This window comes from Cicer arietinum, chromosome 2 (assembly GCF_000331145.2).
Source record: "Cicer arietinum cultivar CDC Frontier isolate Library 1 chromosome 2, Cicar.CDCFrontier_v2.0, whole genome shotgun sequence".
NCBI classification, from domain to species: domain Eukaryota; kingdom Viridiplantae; phylum Streptophyta; class Magnoliopsida; order Fabales; family Fabaceae; genus Cicer; species Cicer arietinum.
In genome coordinates this window covers 41138921-41157925 of record NC_021161.2, presented here as the reverse complement: position 1 = coordinate 41157925, position 19005 = coordinate 41138921, and the positions used below count along the sequence as shown (strand labels likewise).

Genomic DNA, 19005 nt, shown 5'->3' with positions numbered 1-19005 from the left:
AATTGATCAATAATTGATATTATAATCATGTATATGCACAAAATAACAATCATTCATTTTATAATCAGTAGTTAACATTACTCACTTTATTCTATAAAGTGAATTGATGATTTTAAAAGAGTCAAATCTATTTATTTGTCCTAGTGACTAAAAATAATTACTAAGTTTTATGCCGAAAAGAAACATCCAATTGTTTTTGGACTAAATTCACAATTTATTTACTTTATAAGGAAAAAAAAAATAGTAATTTCAATTTTTTAGGGTTGAAAACAATGTATATTATAAAGACAAAATTTAAATTTGCTAATTTTATAAGGATAAAAAATATTTTAAATTTAAAACTTTTTTCATCGCTAGTCGTAAATTTTATTTACAAATAATGTTAACAATACATATTTTTCAACACACTTTTATTTGTTGAATTTACTCGGATCACACTAAATTTAAATGAGACTCGTATAATTTAACAAAATTTATATGAATTTCAATTAATAAAAAATAATATATTAAAATATGTGTATTAAAAAATTGTATTATTATACTAATTTTTATTTAAATTACCCCTTGAAAGCAAGCATAGGAGGAAAACATATAAAATGTTTCAACTTATTTAATAATTTGGACAGTTGACTCTCCCCTTTTTTATTCAACGATCAAAAACTCCATTGCAATGTGGAAACCACTTAAATATAACAAAAGACACCCACTACCAATTAATTCCAATCTAATGTTAGAGATTCCCATTTGAGATTTAAAAAGTCTTAAACTACTCTTTCATTGCACCAAAACCCTTTGAACATGTCTCATACACATTTCCTCAAAATAAAAAAATGTCTCATACACATTCCCATCTACTACATAAATACATAACATAAATAGACACACCCTCAATTTGCAAAATAACCCCAAATATAAACATGACAAAGCCTTCAAATTTTCTCCAAAAACCTTCTCCCATTATTGTACAAAGACAAGAGAACAAGAAGATGATGTGCTTAGATGAGCAACAACAAAGGCAATTATCCAATATCTCAAATGAAGATTACCATGGAAACAAATCAGCCTCAATTCCATTTGAGTGGGAATCTCAACCAGGTACACCTAAACAAAGATCAAAGGAAAAATTTCTTCCTCCTCTCACTCCACCACCATCTTATTTCCAAAATGCAACAAAAAAACCTACAACTAAGACAAAAAAAAACTCACAAAAAACTAGTTTTTTGCAAACACTATTCCCCAAACGTACTCAAAAAAAGGGTTATATTCCCGATCCGTCACCTTCATCTTCAAATTTTGTCTCGTATTCTTCTTCGTCTTCTTCATCATCTATGTCGTCGTATTCACCACGACCAACATCTTATTGAGTACCATGTTCTCCGATGGTACATTCAAGAAAGAGTGAAGATGATGAAGATCTAGACGATGTTAGTAGTTCTAACACGCGTATTGGCAATGTAAGGTCGCGAGGGCGTTATTCTTCCATGTTCAAGAAGGTATTGCTTGGAGATTTTCGGTGATGTTTAGAAATTACTTTTCTCTATGGTTATGGTTCATAATAAGTGTTGCTAGCTAAAATTGGCAAGATTTCTTTTTTTGAATCAAAAATTGGAAAGATTGTATATGCCAAACTTGTTAATTAGTACGCATCATATTTTTCAAGCTTGGTTACAATAGGTTGATTCCTTCTCTTTATCGAATTTAGATTTTTGATGTCGAGCCTAATTAAACAAAATTATAATATTTATGATAGTCTAGTCCTCGTTTAATAATTTAGAATTAATATTCTCTCAATTATTTCTCAAGCGTTTATTCTTAATTAGAATTGTTTTTATTATTATCTTTGTCATTCTCAAACTTTAAGGTTACATAAAAAAATTGTTAATTATAATTTTAGTTGTTTATGTCCAAAAACAAATTTGGTTCAATGTCAAAATGAATGGTCAAGAGAATATACAAATATGATTATTTTTTCTTTCTATTGTAAAAAATTATGATTATTTTTTGACAAAAAAATGCACCGCCGTGACGTCTAATAAAATAGAGTATTGAGTAATTATTTTTTAAAAATAGTTGTTAATATGCATGCATGACAAAATAATATATTTCCATTAAACTATAACATTATTAAATTGTCATTTGACTTTATTTTATTAATTAAGATATAAAAATATTAAAAAATACTTATACTTACAATAAACGAATAGAGTATCCTTCATCGTTATTATGATTTCTACTCTTAAATTATACACAAGTAGTGAGTGGAATTCAATTATTTCTACCAAATGTTTGGTTTGGCATTGATATCCTCTTTCTCGCATTCCAATACACTTGCTGTAAAAATTGAGACGATACTATTTGTAGCATCAAGGTGGATGTGCGTTTCTACTAATTTCACCATCAAAACAAACATGTCAATGTATGCATTTTAATATCTATTGTCATATGTGCTTCATTACTTTCACGAAACTCATTAGAGTGTCACTAAAAGTGTCTTTTTTTTATAAACCACAAAAATGTGTCAATATAAGCAATTCACTTACTTTTACTTTTTCAATTAGAGTATCCAATAAAGATCTTAATTGTCTTACTAAACACTTTCAATAAACTATATTTTGATATATTCAACAATATATGAATTTGCGGGCCCAAGCTATGTGAAATTGATTAGAGAAATGGAGAACGCAATTACCATAGTTATGTAATAACGACTTAAAAGTGACATTTGTCGTGACGACAACTGCCGCTATTTTATCTTTGAAACAATTTTCGTAGATTTGAATGTCGCGAGTCACTATTGTAATGAGTTTGTAAATCGTCGCAACAACTATCGTAAATATTTTCGACAGTCAGAAAATCATCGTAGACTCTCATTTGCGACCGTTCTAGATCAGCATTAAATATAAAATTGTATTTTTTTTCCTTCCATGAATGTTCCATGATTTTAATCACCTTAATGTGGTTTTTGCGACGGTTTTGACCCATCGCAAATGCTTTTTTTGTTTCATTTTAAATGAATTTAATTTTAATAGTTGTTTTAGTTACATCGATTTTAATCTATTGATAAATGTCACTCATAATCGCCCTACAACAAGGAGTAATATCCATAATTTCATATACTCCATCCGTCTCATAATAATTTATCTATTTGCACAATTAAATTCTCTCAATAAATTGTCTTTTCAATTTTCAATATTTTTTTTTTCAATTGTACCTTTTAATTAATAATACTTGCAATTTTATCAATGCTTAACATTGATAATGCACCAATACTTAACAACGATAATTTGGTAAAAGTGGTCAAATGACCAAATGATCAAATAACTCAATTATTATTGGACGAAGGAAGTATATAACAATAAAAAGACTACAACTCATTCCTAATCGATTAAAAAATAGTACAATTCCAACAAATGAGTCATTCATATTAATTAAAATACACAATATATAATTATAAATAACTAAATTTGATTCATATATAACCTATCATGTATACATCGAAATTATTTAAAACAAGAAGACTTAATTGCAGTTTTTGTCCCTCTATTTTTACCATTTCACATAATTGATCCCTTATTTTAAAAGTTGACAATTTTGCTCTCTCTCTTAGATTTTTGAACTAAAAAAATGACGATTTGACATAAATACTATGACATCGGATTTCATGATATAAATCCATCTAAATGTATTAATAATTTTTATATCATTAATTAAATTACAAAAAAAAAATCTAAAGTTCAAAGTTAAGTTTTTAGACAATTTTATTGTGATTTTATGGGGGTTAATTATTCTACAGTATCATATCAAATGTCATGTCATTTAATGTATATCACATCGCCAATTTTTAGATAATAAATCAAAATGAGGGGCCAAAACTGTTAGATTTAAAATTAGAGGATCAATTTTGTGAATTTGTAAAACTAAATGATTAAAATTGCAATAAAACCAAACAAAAAATAAACTAGTTTAAATATTCAAAAAACCAAATATTTAGCGGAGTTCCTGAACTTGTACTTTAAAAACTAGATCGACTCAATCACTTAGACCTAATGACTAGGAACCAAGGGGTTAACCGTTTTGAGCAGTCTATTGGATCGACTATGCTCTTAAACTGATACGAACTTGTAAGACTCAGCCAAACTTGGTGAAAATCGGCCACTCGACGGGTCTTTCATATCAGAGCAATTTGATGAGAAATAAATTTTAATTGAGTAAATTGAAATAAAAAATGACCAACAAGAGTAGAACATGGGTCCTAAGACTTTATTTGGATTGATGAAATATGGTGGAATAGAGTTTTAACTATTAACTAATGAGGTTTTATTGTTTTGATTTTAAAAAAAAAATGACTAGAATAAAATGAGACATGGTGAAATCATTTCATTTGATTCTACCTTCTTCCTTCATTTTCTTCTCCTTTAATTAAGAGTGTATGGATGAAATCCTACTTATTATGTTTCATTCTGTCATCAAATAACTAAACAATTGAATAGATATTTTGTTCCATTCTTGCCCACTCATTTCCTTTCTACTCAATTCTCTTTCATTTCATTACCCTCATTTTAAAATATCCAAATAGTGTATGGAAGATAAAATGGAGGAACACTTCCCCTGGGCCACATACGAATTGTGCTAAGTAACTAAACGCCTTTTGGTAATATATATATATATATATATATAACATAAAAAAATTAACCATCACATCATCACTATGTTTTATAGAGACTGAGTCAAATTACTAAGTCTTTTTCATTCTGGTTCAACAATGCAATTTGACTAGTGATCAATGACTTAGTACCTTTATCGACTCAAATGTCGAGTCAGTTTTTAAAACACTAGTTTTACTTGTAGTAGTCGGTTATTTTTTTAGTTGTTAGAATTCTCTTTCCTTTAAACTCATTCCCTTTTGCCTTTTTTTATCTCATGTGTTGTTAATGTTTCTTGTTTCCGTCTATATGAACAACAAATTGTTGCCACCTAGTTTGGATACAAATTAATTGAGCATGAAGTGAAAATAAGAGTATTATGGTTCTCGTGATATTGTATCTTAAAGGAAAAATTTTATTTTTAGTCTTTTATCTTATATAGTTGTAACATTTAGGCCCTTTTATCTTCTTTTTTTGTCCCATATAAGTTCTTTATCTTATAAAAAAGGTAAAACATAACACAAACTTGAGAAAGAGAAAGAGGGAAAAATCTAGGGTTCCAAAATTGGGACACATATGGTGAGTGTAGCTGGGCCAAAGAAGGGAACACTGAGCCATACATAGAGGAAGAGAGGGATCCAACTTGAACCATTGTGACACCACAGAGGAACATAGCACTTCAATTGACGTGAACATGACAAGACGGTGATGACAATGGCTAGTTCGACAACAAATGGTTCGGTTACGGCGGTAGAAACAGTGAAAGGTATAGAGCTAGATGTTGAGTTCATAGACATGGAGTAGAAGATAGAGAAAACAATGGCAACAATCTATATATGGGAGGAAACAATAATAAAGGTAAGTTGTTTTGATGAGTCAAATGAATTGAAATCTTTCTATTTCACAAATATACCAAATGATGTTGCTCATGTGGAACTTAGGTAGGGTTTAAGTTTATGTTGGATATTATTGGGTGTTTATTTAGTGGCGAAAAGAAACACAAAAGGGAAAAGATTCAGTTTTGTGTGTTTCCAAAAAGTCAGGGATGTAGAAAAAATGGTACAAGCTTTGAACAATGTCTGGTTTGGGAATTGAAAAATTTAGGCTAATATGGCAAGGCTTCGTAGAGAGAAATGAATAATGTAAAAGACACAATAGATTCTCAAGCAACTAGTGTGGTTGTGCACCTAAAGAAAGTTGAAGAGGAAAACAAATTAAACTGAAATAAAGCCGTGTTGCAAGGTTTAAATAAATCTTATGCAGAGGTAGTGAGAGATTGAAAGGTTATTCATAAAGAAGGAATTTATGAACATCAAAACAAAATTTAATTATAGAAAGAAAGAGGAATGGGTGGAATGGTTGTAAATATATTTCACGCATTGAAGATGTGGAGTGGGCAAAGAAGGGAATAATTGGTATTGTTTTTATTTTGAGTTAATGAAGTAAATGAATTTTTTAGTCAATTTTTTGAAACAATTGAAGGGTGGCAACCAATCTTTGTTGCTAGAGAAAGGTGCTCTTGAGTTCATATATGAGAGATTCTTGAAGACTGATTTACATATAGAGAAGCAAATATGTTTTGATTGTGCAAGAGTATTGATTCAAACAAACTCCATAGATCTAATCAATTGTAAAGAAAATATTATGATAAATGGTGGGGTTTTCACAATACATACTTTAAAAGAACATTTTTTAGGGCCACTCTATTAGTTATGGTGCATTTTGATGCATTAGAATATAAGAGTTAGTAAAGGAACTAAATGAGGAATGAGAGGATTTTGAGGAAAGGTTTGACTGTTGAGGAATTTGATAGAAAAACCATTAAAGGCGATCAACAATGAAGAAAGTTTGAAGGAGGGCTTTGCAGTAGGCAAAAAAGTGGATAGTTCACTAATGTTAGGCGAGGGGTGCATGGCAATAATTAATGGGTAAGGAGTAATGATCAAGAAACCCTAAGAAACCCAGTGGAGGTCATTAAAGACAAAGGTCTTATTGAAGATCTTGGTGGTGGATGCGATAATCCACTTATTTTCTAGCAAGTAGCCAACACGTGTAAGTCAAGTCTTGTCCAAGCAATGTTGGATCATACAACTTCATTTAGGCGTGCAAGATTATGTGGCTCTATCCCCCAACGTATTTTGGGGCATGTACAAGTATCAATTTTAGAGAAGTTCAAAAATAAAGTGTTTAATGTTTGTTATTGTACAAAGATGTTGTGGGGTTCATTATGAAGGTCTTAAGTTATAATGTTAAAGGTTTGGGAGGTGGGGCTAAAAGGAAAAAAATTATAGAGTTGATAAAATAAAAAAAATCATGATATGTTGTGTATTCGAGAAACAAAATTAGGAAAGGTAGATCATTTCATTTGTGAATAATTGTGGAATTATAAAGACGTGAGTTGGTAACTCTGGTGGAATTCTTACTATGTGGAATGTTATTTTTGTTGATGTGGAATTATCTTCTCGCTTAAATCATGTTTTGTTGATTCATTGGGTTATTGTAATGGATTATTGTTTTATGTGGCAAATATGTATGCTCCTTGTGATTCAAGAGGTAAATAGGTTCTTTAGGGACAATTAAGTGATGTCATTGATAACCAATTTAGCTTCTATTGGTGTATCTGTGGTGATTTTAATTCTATTTTGTCTGTTTATGAAATAAAAGGCATTGGAAAAAATTTACTTAATGATGATATGGTGTTATTTAATGACTTTGTTGATAATGTAGAATTGATTGGTTTATCACTTTTGAGTATAAGGTTTACTTGGTCAAGATAAGATGGGTCGACATTGAGTAGATTAGACAAATTTCTTTTATCTCATAACTGGTGTGATGCTTAGGCAAACAATATCCAACATATGCTAATTAGAAGTCTCTTAGATCATTGTCCCATGTTACTTAGTGTATCTGAGGTGAATTGGGGGCCTTGTCTGTTTAGAATGCTGAAATGTTGGTCACATCTTTGGGTTATCAAGACTTTGTCAGAGATCAATGGTAGAGCTTCAATGTGACTGAGTGAGAATGTTATGTATTGAAAGAAAAAAAAAATCAAGGCTATTAAAGCAAGTCTTCACAATTAGCACAAAATACATGGAAGAAATATAAAAGAACAAATTAAGGAGTTAGAGGAAAGGTTAATGGTGTTAGATTTGTAGGGTAAGACATAGTTGTTGGTGGGTGATGAAGTATTAGAATGATGTTAGTTATCCTCTCAATTTTTTTCATTATCAAGAGTAAATTGTAGTAATCAATTGCAAAAATATTGAATTTTCTGGTTAAAGTAAGGCAATCCAAATTCTAAGTTCTTTCATTGTTTAATGAAGTATATGAGGATGCATAATAGTATCCTAAGTATCAATTTGAATGGAAGTCCAGTTGAAAGTGTTTTTGAAGTTCGATCAACTGTTTTTAATCATTTTAAATCAGTCAATTCATATAGGCCCAAGGCTGAAAATCTTAATTTCAAGACAATCATTGATCAAGAAACGGGGATGTTAGAAAGTCATTTCAAAGAAGAGGAAGTTAAACAAGTGGTTTGGGATTGTGATAACTACAAAATTCCTAGACCTGACAACGTTTCTTTTGGTTTTCTAAAAGAGTTTTGTGATGTGGTTAATCGACTTCATACAATTTTTGCTTGAATTCCACAAAAATGAAATATTGGTAAAAGGGAAAAGTTCTACTTTCATCATTCTGATTCCTAAAGTGTAAAATTCTCAAAAGCTATATGATTTCATACCAATATCTATGGTTGGTTGTATGTATAAAGTGTTGTGAAAGGTTCCCGACAACTGACAAAAATAAGTTATAGGTAAAAAGAAGATAAATCCAAGATGGTATCTTAATTGCTAATGAGGTTGTGGATGAGGCTAAAAGAAATAAAAAGTAATTAATTATATTTAAGGTGGATTCAAAAAGGGTTATGCTGCAGTGAAGTGGGAATATGTTGAGTTGGTTATGACTAAAATGAACTTTCAGGAGAAGTGGAAGCAATGGGTGATGAAATGTGTGTACTCTACACGAGTTTTCTTTAGTAGTTAATGGAAACCCAAAAAATGAATTCAAAATAGAGAGAGGATTGTGTCTAGGGGATCCATTGTCCCCCTATTTGTAAACGATATCCGTAGAAGGATTGAATGCAATGTTATGCTCGTTGGTATGAAGGGTTTTTCACGGTTTTTAGGTTGGTTCAAAACCTGAATTCTTAATCTCTCACTTGCAGTTTTCCTATGAAATGCTAATCTTGGGTGGAAAAAATTGGACTTATGTTAGAGCTATAAAGGCTAATATATTACTCTTTGAACTTGTTTCGGGACTCAAAATTAATTTGCACAAAAGTTTGCTTGCATGAGTAAATGTGGATAGCTTGTGGATGGATGAGATGACACATATGTTAAAGATATTCATTCTGGTTACCATTGGTTGAAAGCTTCAGAAAAAGACTTTCTAGTTGGAAATGTCGTAATTTGTCCATGTGAGGTCGACTTGTTATTCTCAAATTTGTCTTGTCCGCTCTACCAGTTTACTTTATCTCTTTCTTCAAGGCTTCGACAAATATCATCTCTCACCTAGAATCCTTTAAAGCTTTTTATGGGGGGCAGTGAAAAATCTTGTAAAATAAATTGGGTGAAAATAATTGGTTTAAAAATAATTTGGTTTCGATCTTGTGAAATTGGTTTGAAAATAATTTTCTTAGTTAGTTGATAATGGGGAAATATCGTTTTGGTGGGATTCTTGGTTAGTTGGGGGTCTTTGTATGATAATTTAGTGGGTTGTTCAGAGTGGTTCTCAATAAAAATGTTTTAGTAGCAAAGATAGTTAGGCTATGGTGGGGTTTTAGTGGGAGTGGTTGGTGTTGGAGGAGACGCCTTTTTGCTTCTAGTTGGAAATGTCGTAATTTGTCCATGTGAGGCCGACTTGTTATTCTCAAATTTGTCTTGTCCGCTCTACCAGTTTACTTTATCTCTTTCTTCAAGGCTTCGACAAATATCATCTCTCACCTAGAATCCTTTAAAGCTTTTTATGGGGGGCAGTGAAAAATCTTATAAAATAAACTGGGTGAAAATAATTGGTTTAAAAATAATTTGGTTTCGATCTTGTGAAATTGGTTTGAAAATAATTTTCTTAGTTAGTTGATAATGGGGAAATATCGTTTCGGTGGGATTCTTGGTTAGTTGGGGGTCTTTGTATGAGAATTTAGTGGGTTGTTCAGAGTGGTTCTCAATAAAAATGTTTTAGTAGCAAAGATAGTTAGGATATGGTGGGGTTTTAGTGGGAGTGGTTGGTGTTGGAGGAGACGCCTTTTTGCTTGGGATCAAGATCTTTTAGATGCTTGTTGTTTGATTTTATCTAATGTTTCGATTCTGGAAAATATGGTTGACAGGTGGATTTGGAAGCTTGAAAAAGATAATTAGTATTCAGTGAAATGAGTGTACCGATTTTCGTCACATTCCTGGGAAGATAGCGATGACACTCTAATTGGCGGTATTTGGAACAAGAAAGTTCCGCTGAAAGTTTTTATTTTGTCTTGGAGACTCATGTTAAACAAGTCACCAACAAAAGATGAATGCTGATTCTTTAGCTTGTGTTGGTGGATGCAATAAAGATGAAAATTCAAACCATGTATTTTTTACTATGCATTGTTTAGAAATGTTTGGAATTCAATTTTAAAATGGTTGGACATTCCATGTGCGTTATCAAATGTTGCTTCAACTCATGCTCAATAATTTTGTAGTCTTTATTTGTTTTCAAATGCCTCAAATGAAATCCTTCAAGTCATATGATTGTCATGTGTTTGGTTCATTTGGAAATAACACAACAATAGAATTTTTAATCTCAATGAGTCAAATGTGATGTGTATTGTGGAAAAGATAAATATCAAATCCTACTGGTGGTTAAAAGTGAAGTCTTCGAACTCTTTAATTTGTAATTATGTTGTACTTGTTGTATATCATTTTTGTAGGTTATTGGACATAACTTTTTATTATGTTGTGTTACCGTATTTAGTTAGATGGTGGGTTATATATTTGTTCGTTTGGCTATCCTTGTACATCTTGTACTTGGATAATGTATTAATATATTTTTACTTATTAAAAAAAAAATCTTTTCTTTTTTAAAATATTAATAAATTGGTTTTTTTTAATTAAAAAAAATTGATGTGGCAAGCCGATGAATTTAAAAATTTTATTTTTTAAAATTATTCTTATTAAAAATTCAAAATATTAAAATCTTCTTCATCATCTTCATTCTAAAAGCTAAAAAAAAATTAAAATCTCTAAATTAAAAAATAAACTTTGAATTTACTAAACTCATTCAGATCTGAATCACAAAAATTGAAAAAAATAATTTAGCTTAATTTATGTTGCATTGTGAATATTCATTTTTCGTTGTCCAATTAGGGATGACAACATAACTCGCACCGATCGATACCCACCTGAACTCGCTAATTTGAACGGGACGGATTTGATTGGGTGCATGTGCGGATTTTCCCCAAAATTAAAATTTCGGGTTGGAGACGGGTTTGGGGCAATAATATTCACCCCGCACCTACCCCCTAACACGCCCGATAACTAACATTATAGAAATTTTTAAATTTTCTACAAATACATATTGAATATATTTAATATTTTTTAAATATTAAAAATTATAATCTTATGTTTATAGAAAATATTTTTTGACTTATTATTTTATTATATTAATTATAATTGATATGATTTTTAAATTTATAATGTTAGATATGAATTGGTGTGGGCGGAGAAATCTGAACCCCGTTAGAACGGAGATTAGGCTTAAATTTCACACCTGCTATGAAACGAAATCGAGTGTAAGTTTTTCCCGATTAGTCGAGTGCAGAAATGAGATAAAATTCACCTCAATTCTCCCCGTTGTCATACCTATACCCAATGAGCTTGGTCGCTCAAGGTAACGTTATAAGTGGAAATACTTAAGCGTGAAGAGGAAGAACTTGTGTGGTAGGTGAAATGAAAAAGGAAGGGAAAATAACGAAAAGGTTAGAAGTAGAAGACACACTGTAGTTATAGTGGTTAATTTTAATGAGAGAGTGTAAATCTAATGGATGAAGCAACTAGGAAAGCTTGGTTCAAACTTAGAGTATATAGATGCCTAATTTTATCTGTTTTTATACTTGTTCTAAAAGAGATTTTTTCAAATATATGACGATGGGCCTTTGAAACTCATTTTCATAGCCCATTTATTATTTAATTTGGACTTTTGAAGCCTTTGCTCATTTTCTATAAGTCCAAATAATTTTAAGTATTTTTTCTTCTTTGGATGCGAGTCTCCACAATATTGGAGTGTTGGTGCAATAGGTATATGTGTTACATTTTCTTCATTTTTTATATACTTTTTTTATTATTATATTCTTACGAAATAAATTATTTTATTGCTAAAGATCCTCAAGGAGCTACTAAGTCAATGACTTACTAATTAGAGAGTATATAATTGTGCATTTTGATGATCAAGGTGCTGTATATGGTGAAGTTAGTACAAGGTTTTTTTGCAGGATATTGTGCAACATTAGTAACTAATTGATGTATATTTTCAATTAATTTTGAAAAGTGCTCTAGAAAATATGTGGGCATGCTAAAAGTCTATTTTGATGAATGCTTTAAAACACACATACATGTATTATTAGTACTGGTTGGCTTTGGCAAAAGTAAAAGTATATGTCTTAGTATTATATTCAATAGATTGCATATAGATTTGAAAATTTATATTGAATGCAAGAGGATGATCGATGTGGTGGTAACAACATTTGATGACCTTGATTACATGTTTTGATTAGGATATTTAACAATTTATTGATGTGTTTTGATTAATTAGGATATTTAACAATCTCATATTGAACTTAGAGTGATATTGATTACATATTTTTTTAATTTGGATATATTTTTACTTAGAGTGATATTTTACTAATTAGTATAAAAAGAATGAATCACAATTGGTAAAACAAACAATATATGAATCACAAAAAATGAAATGAAAGAATTATATCTTAGACTTTAATGCTAACTTTATTTTGCTGAAATGTAGAAAACATGCAAACTATTAATTATATTTTTCAAAATAATTAAAATCTCAGTATACTATATATTTTCTTTATTTATGGTAAAATGGATGTTTTTTGTGTTTCAATTCATATATGAGAATAGTTTATATTTAGTAATATAATAAATTTTATACTTTGTACTATACTAACTAATATAGTATAATTACAAATTAGGAAAATAATATTATAAATAAATATTATACGTTAATTTATACAACTTTATTCTTATTATAATTCATTAATTTTCAAACGTTTTAATAAGTCTTTTTATATTGGTCAAACTAGCAAAATACTAGTGTATTTACATGTGTCACACATATTTTTAAGGGCGTTATTTATTGTCAATATAATATTTAAAATTCAAAAATTTATTTAATGAAATTAATATTAAAAATTGTAAACAATATTATTTGATATAATTTTTTATTATGAGAATATGACAAATTAATGCCACAATTATTCCGGTAATGTTCAAATTTTTAGACTATATAAATGACAAACAACTATTCCGTGTATGATTTATATATGCAATAAATATAATTATTATATTATAATTTTTTTCAAAATTTTTATCTAACATATGTTCCAAATACACACTTCTAATAAAATATATATTTATTTTTTTAATTAATTAATTTATAAAAGATCATATTTTAACTAATATATCAGTAAAAAAATATGTGTTTCATTTATATTTTATAAAGTAAAGTATAACTAATGTAATATAAATTTATTTTTTTAATTTTATCTAAATGATATTCGAGAGACAATACTAATGAAATACATTTGTCTCGTGTACGATTTATAAAGTATATTAAAACTATTTTGTCATAATTTTGTTCAAAATTTATCTATTAAATAATTGATTCATTAAAGATAATCTTTTAATTAATTGAGATAAAATATTTGTCTTATGTATGTATGATTTATATAGAAAATTGTAGTTAGTGTATTATATTGTTCTTCAAATTTTAAATAAAATTCAAGAGGAAAACTACTAATGAATTACACATTAATCTTTTAAACAATTGATTAATGAAAGATCATCATTTATTTGATGGATCTTGAGAAAGTTTTTTCATGTGTATAGTTTATATAATTTATTATTGTTATTATTATTATTATTATTATTATTATTAATGTATTATAATGGTTTAATAAAAGTACATATTTCTTTTGTTTTTAACTAACTAGCCACTTACATATATTTATGATTTAAAAAATAATTTTTGTAAGTTAAAAATTTATTAAAAAAAATATGAAGAAAAAATTGGGGGGACACAAACCTAACCCATTAAAAATAAAAGAAAAAAAATGTGAAAAAATGTTCCTCAAATCATGCATATTTTTTAGCATTTGGGCGAAAATTATATAATATAGTTTCTTCTGCATATTATTATTCCTTGCTTAAAAACTCACCTCCATAAAAAGCTATTATCTAGTAGTAAAACGATTATGCAAAGTTGTTACATTCTCTGCATCATTAATATACCTTTTGCGATGTGATTCGCCATCATCTCTATCTTTAAAACAATCCGCAATATCTCAAAGTCATGAGCAATCATGAGATGTAAATTACGGTGACTAACAATAACATTTCAATATATCATATTCGATACCATAATCTTTTAGTCGACTTCCAAATCAAGAGAGATTTGATGGTTTTAAGCATTATTCTCATATGACGCTGCATATCACTCTAAGAAACAATAATAAGCATATTTGGATATTGATATCTGAATTAGATAAGTTTGAACAAAAAAACTCATGAATTACACTTTTAGGACCATGTGTATCCTGATGCTCATATTCTTGAGTGTCTTTGGAATGATTTATGTTTTCTCAAAATCAATTGAACCTGAGTTAGCAAGTCAGAAACTTCTTCATGATTATTATCAATCTTTTCTTGATCGGAGAAAAAAAATTATTGAATAATAGTAGTGGCTTCTAGTTCAAAATTGGAGATATGATAAATAAAAATAGAGTTAACAACATGATGAATACTATTATTTTGAATATCTTTGTTTGTATCTTTAGTTTCGACTTTATCTGGAGAATCAATGTTTCTAGGACATATTTCTTTGCAATTACAACATATTCAACCGATTGAGCTTTTCCACAATCATTAGAATATTTTTGACATGTATATATGCAATACCTTACCACATTACAAGATTAAAAACACGATATCTTTTCATAGTTCATGTAAACTAAAAATGCATACACTTCACCTTCAATAAGAATGCGATCTCTCAACTTTTGTATCATGTCTAAATCAACAAAAATTCAAGCAAAGTATCCCAACGTTTGAGTAGGTCTATTCGTCAAGAGATAAAGGAGTTCCAATATTATAAGCAATCGTGAAAATGATATTTTACCTCCAATATTCGTGAGGCAGATTGTAGGTACAACTCCAACATTTAGCCTTTGTGTTTCTTACCAAATTCGTTGTAATCTTTCATCTTGGAGAAAACACAAACAAGACATGGTTTCAAATTCCAAGTTTGAATTGTTCGAACTTGCCATAAACTAATCGTCTGTCATAATTATAAAAAAAAAAAACACGTAAAACTGATAATGTGATCATTGTATCACCTTTAGACATGGTGACTCTACCAAGAATTATTTTTTTGCAACTCGCCAAACCTAGTTGGTATTCGTCTTTAGCAATTTTGATAACAAAAGGTCGACCCTTTGATATAGGGTTTTGGTAGCCAACTCAAAGGAATGGTGCAATAGTTGTTTAGAGCCTAAGGAAAAGATTTGGATTTGGGATGCAAAGTGCTAATTGACCCTGCTACTTTTTGAAGAAACCATTAATACAACTCTTGTTGGCAATGAGAAGGAAAAAAAAAAAAAATCAGATAGATATGATATGAACTGCCCCAACAATAAATGAACGAAATACGAAATATGTGAACCAGATCATAACTTATGACGATTGCGAGCAGTTCAGCTGCGGCCATGAAGACAATGTCAAACCTTATATGGGTTTTAGTCATTTTTCAACAAACTCTAATTTTAGAGGAGTTTGATCTCATCAGGATTTATCAAATATGAGTTAAACAATAAGTTATAATTATTGTAATATAATATTTTTTTTAAATGTTATTTAGAAGATTTTTAAGAGACACCCTACTAATGAAAAACACATTTCTCTTATAACTAATTGATTTGTGAAAATATATATATATATATATATTTTAGCTAATTGATCAGCGATAAATACTTGTCTTGTGTATGATATATAATAAAAGTTATAAGTAGTGTATTACAATGTTCTTCAATTTTGTATGTAGAAGACATTCAAGAAAAATATTACTGATGAAATGGATGTTCATCTTTTAATTAATATATTCATGAAAGACGATTTTTTAATTAATTGACCAAAGACAAAAATTTGTCCCATATATGATTTATATAAAAATGATTCTTAATTAGTTTCGTTTTATTCAAATTTTGTGAGAAAATGTTTTAAAATCAGATCCAAATCAAATGTGTATTTTCAATAAGTTCTAATTTTTTCTTTTAAAAATTGAACTAAATTGACCCGTTATAAAATTGAACCAAATTACACCCATATTAAACAAAATTTATTGAATATAAAAAACTAGAAAAAGTGAAAAGAAATCTCTATTCTAAAATAAATTTTTAAATTTTAATAATTGTCAATCATATTGAATCAAATTAATTAACATGTTATTCATTTGTTTGGTTCAATTCATATTTCATGAAAAAATATCGAAAAAACCAACTAAAAAACACCAAAATGTCTATTTTTAATTGGTTATAGTTTTTTTTTTTTCTCTTTAAAAAGTATAACTCATTCCACCCTATCGATTAGAATCATTGTCTAAGTTTAAAAAAATTCAATTAAAATTAGTTGATTAATTAAATATATTATAAAATGTAATCAAGTTATATGAGTATACGTGCACAACATGTCATTAAAGTAATTAATAAGAATATGCATTCTATGCATCAATAAAAATTTGTGGATTACTAAATATATAATATATTGAAATAAATTTTTTTTAGTCTACGTTAATCATGCACAATAACATATCTTTTTTAAGTAATTAACAAAAAACACTACTAGAATTTTGCGTTTTTCCTACGGATTTAAGCAAATATTCCGCAGGAAAGCATGTTACCTGCGGATTTCCCGGCGGAACCTTATCCCTACGTAAAACCTTCGTGGATAATTGTTACCTGAGGATTTCACTATCCGCAGGAAAATTAAATAAAATCCGCAGCAAAGTTTAAGAAAACTTTAGGCATTTTTTTACGACTTTTGATGCAGAAATATTTGCAGCACAGTTCCTACAAATATATTTCGTATGAAAATCTGCAGGTATATCCATACGAAATTTTGCACCAACCATATGTTTCGCATTAAAATCCGCAGGTAATTTTGTATAAAAATAATTTTAAAAAAGGAATCCGCATGCTTAAATTTCCACATTAAACGAATTTGTTTGATTTTTTATTTATATAAAAATTTTAATTAAAAATATATGAAAATATTATTGTAAATACATTTTTAAAATATTTAATATTAATCCAAAACAAAATTTATATCATGTTTTCAAATCAAAACTAAATATTTATTAAAGCATGATCCAACTATTGTGATAATTCTAAATAAAATTTATATCATATGCATAAATCATATTGTGATAATTCTAAACAAAATTTATATCATGTTCACAAATCATAACTAAGTATTAATTAAAACATGATCCAAAAAAAAAACTAAGTACAATCAAGTACATGATACAACCATTTTAACAAAATAGAAATAAATACTACTCAATATGATCACTACCAACATCCTCACTATCTTCATCAGTTTCATCGTTGAGTTGTGGTGATGAGTTTGGATGAGAAGAAGATCCAACAAATCCTAAATATTGCATAAGAAAGGTTAAATTTTTGTTGGTCTCGGCCATCTTTTTTTCTTGTCGTTGCAACTGTTGTTTCATCAACAATTAAAAATCTTCACCCCAATCGATTGCCCAATCGATTGGCTCAGTGAAAATCCTCATTTTTAGTTGTATGATTAATTGCTCATGAATCTATCCATGCCTTGTTTTATCATGTGTTAATTAGGAGATCGAGAACTGCATTTTACCTTCATTTTCATTGGCAATGTAATGTATGAACTTTTCGCACATTGAAAATCCTGTTAAGGTGCATGCTTAGTTGAAAAGTTGTTTTGAGCATTCAAAAACTTAATTGCTATGTGTTATCTGTTATTTTCTGGTTGGTGACCCTTTACACTATTGTGGAAATCTGGGCTTTGCCCTCAGATGAGAGTCAGGACGGCCCTACTGGTTCGTACCCTACGGACAGGGATGGAGATGGGAATGCTTGACTGCGGTTGTGTTAGGAGGATCTCACGGGGCGCGTGGAGATTACTCAGGGTGTATAGTTTTTGGTAGGATGATCAGATTAGGATGATGTATAGGGACTAGGGGTCCTTCTTTTTGGTTTGGAGTATTTTAGTTTTGGAAAACTGTACTTATACAAATATTATCAGTTTGATATCATCTTTGAATGGGTTCCATGTACCATTTGATGTTTATGTAGAAATGTTTTGGATTTGTAATTGGAGAAACTTTTCCGCTGCGTAAATTATAATGACTCGATTATTTATCCAACAGCATTTCCTGATTTATTTCTTTGTTCGTTTTTAATTACCTTTAAAGAAAAAAAAAATATACCCTCGCTTTGAAGCGACATCTTAGCTGCACTCCGTTTTTCAAAGTTGCGTCGCACCATGTCGTTCAAAGTTGGGGGCCATGTAAACCTTTTCTGTAATGGAAAAAACAGAAATAATGGGAGAAGATAAACAAAATAGATGAACAAAACATAAACAATATCATACACAAATCAATCTAGGAATCAGGCTAGTTGAGAAATTACAAACCATACAATACATAAGCTAACTAATTAATTAACCAAACAAATTACAACATATATGGGAAAGAACAAGAAACAGGAAACAGGAAACAAGATAAATAATAAAAAAAATCTACTAATTTACTAATTTGATGTTTACAGCTTTTTATTTTGATGTTTTCTGCAATTTTACATTTGTGTTCATGTTATATTTTTTATTTTCTGTGAACAGGTAATGTGAGTTTTGATTAAAAAGCTATTGGATGAAGAGAACAAGTAATGTGAGTTTTGATTTTCTAAGTTTTGATGTTCTGGTGGTGTACCTTGAAAGTTGATGAGTGTATAAGAGCAAATTGGTCAAAGGCTGATGGTGGGTGTTATTGGAAAAAA

General features: G+C 29.1%; 1 protein-coding gene across 1 annotated transcript; it reads left to right on the top strand.

The window, feature by feature from the left end:
* The first annotated feature begins 758 nt into the window (after window positions 1-758).
* LOC101515497 (uncharacterized) lies at window positions 759-1710 on the top strand. Its single transcript, XM_012713018.3, is given in 1 exon segment — window positions 759-1710. A coding segment is annotated over 1 exon segment (600 nt). The 5' UTR covers window positions 759-917; the 3' UTR covers window positions 1518-1710.
* Window positions 1711-19005: the final 17295 nt, after the last annotated feature.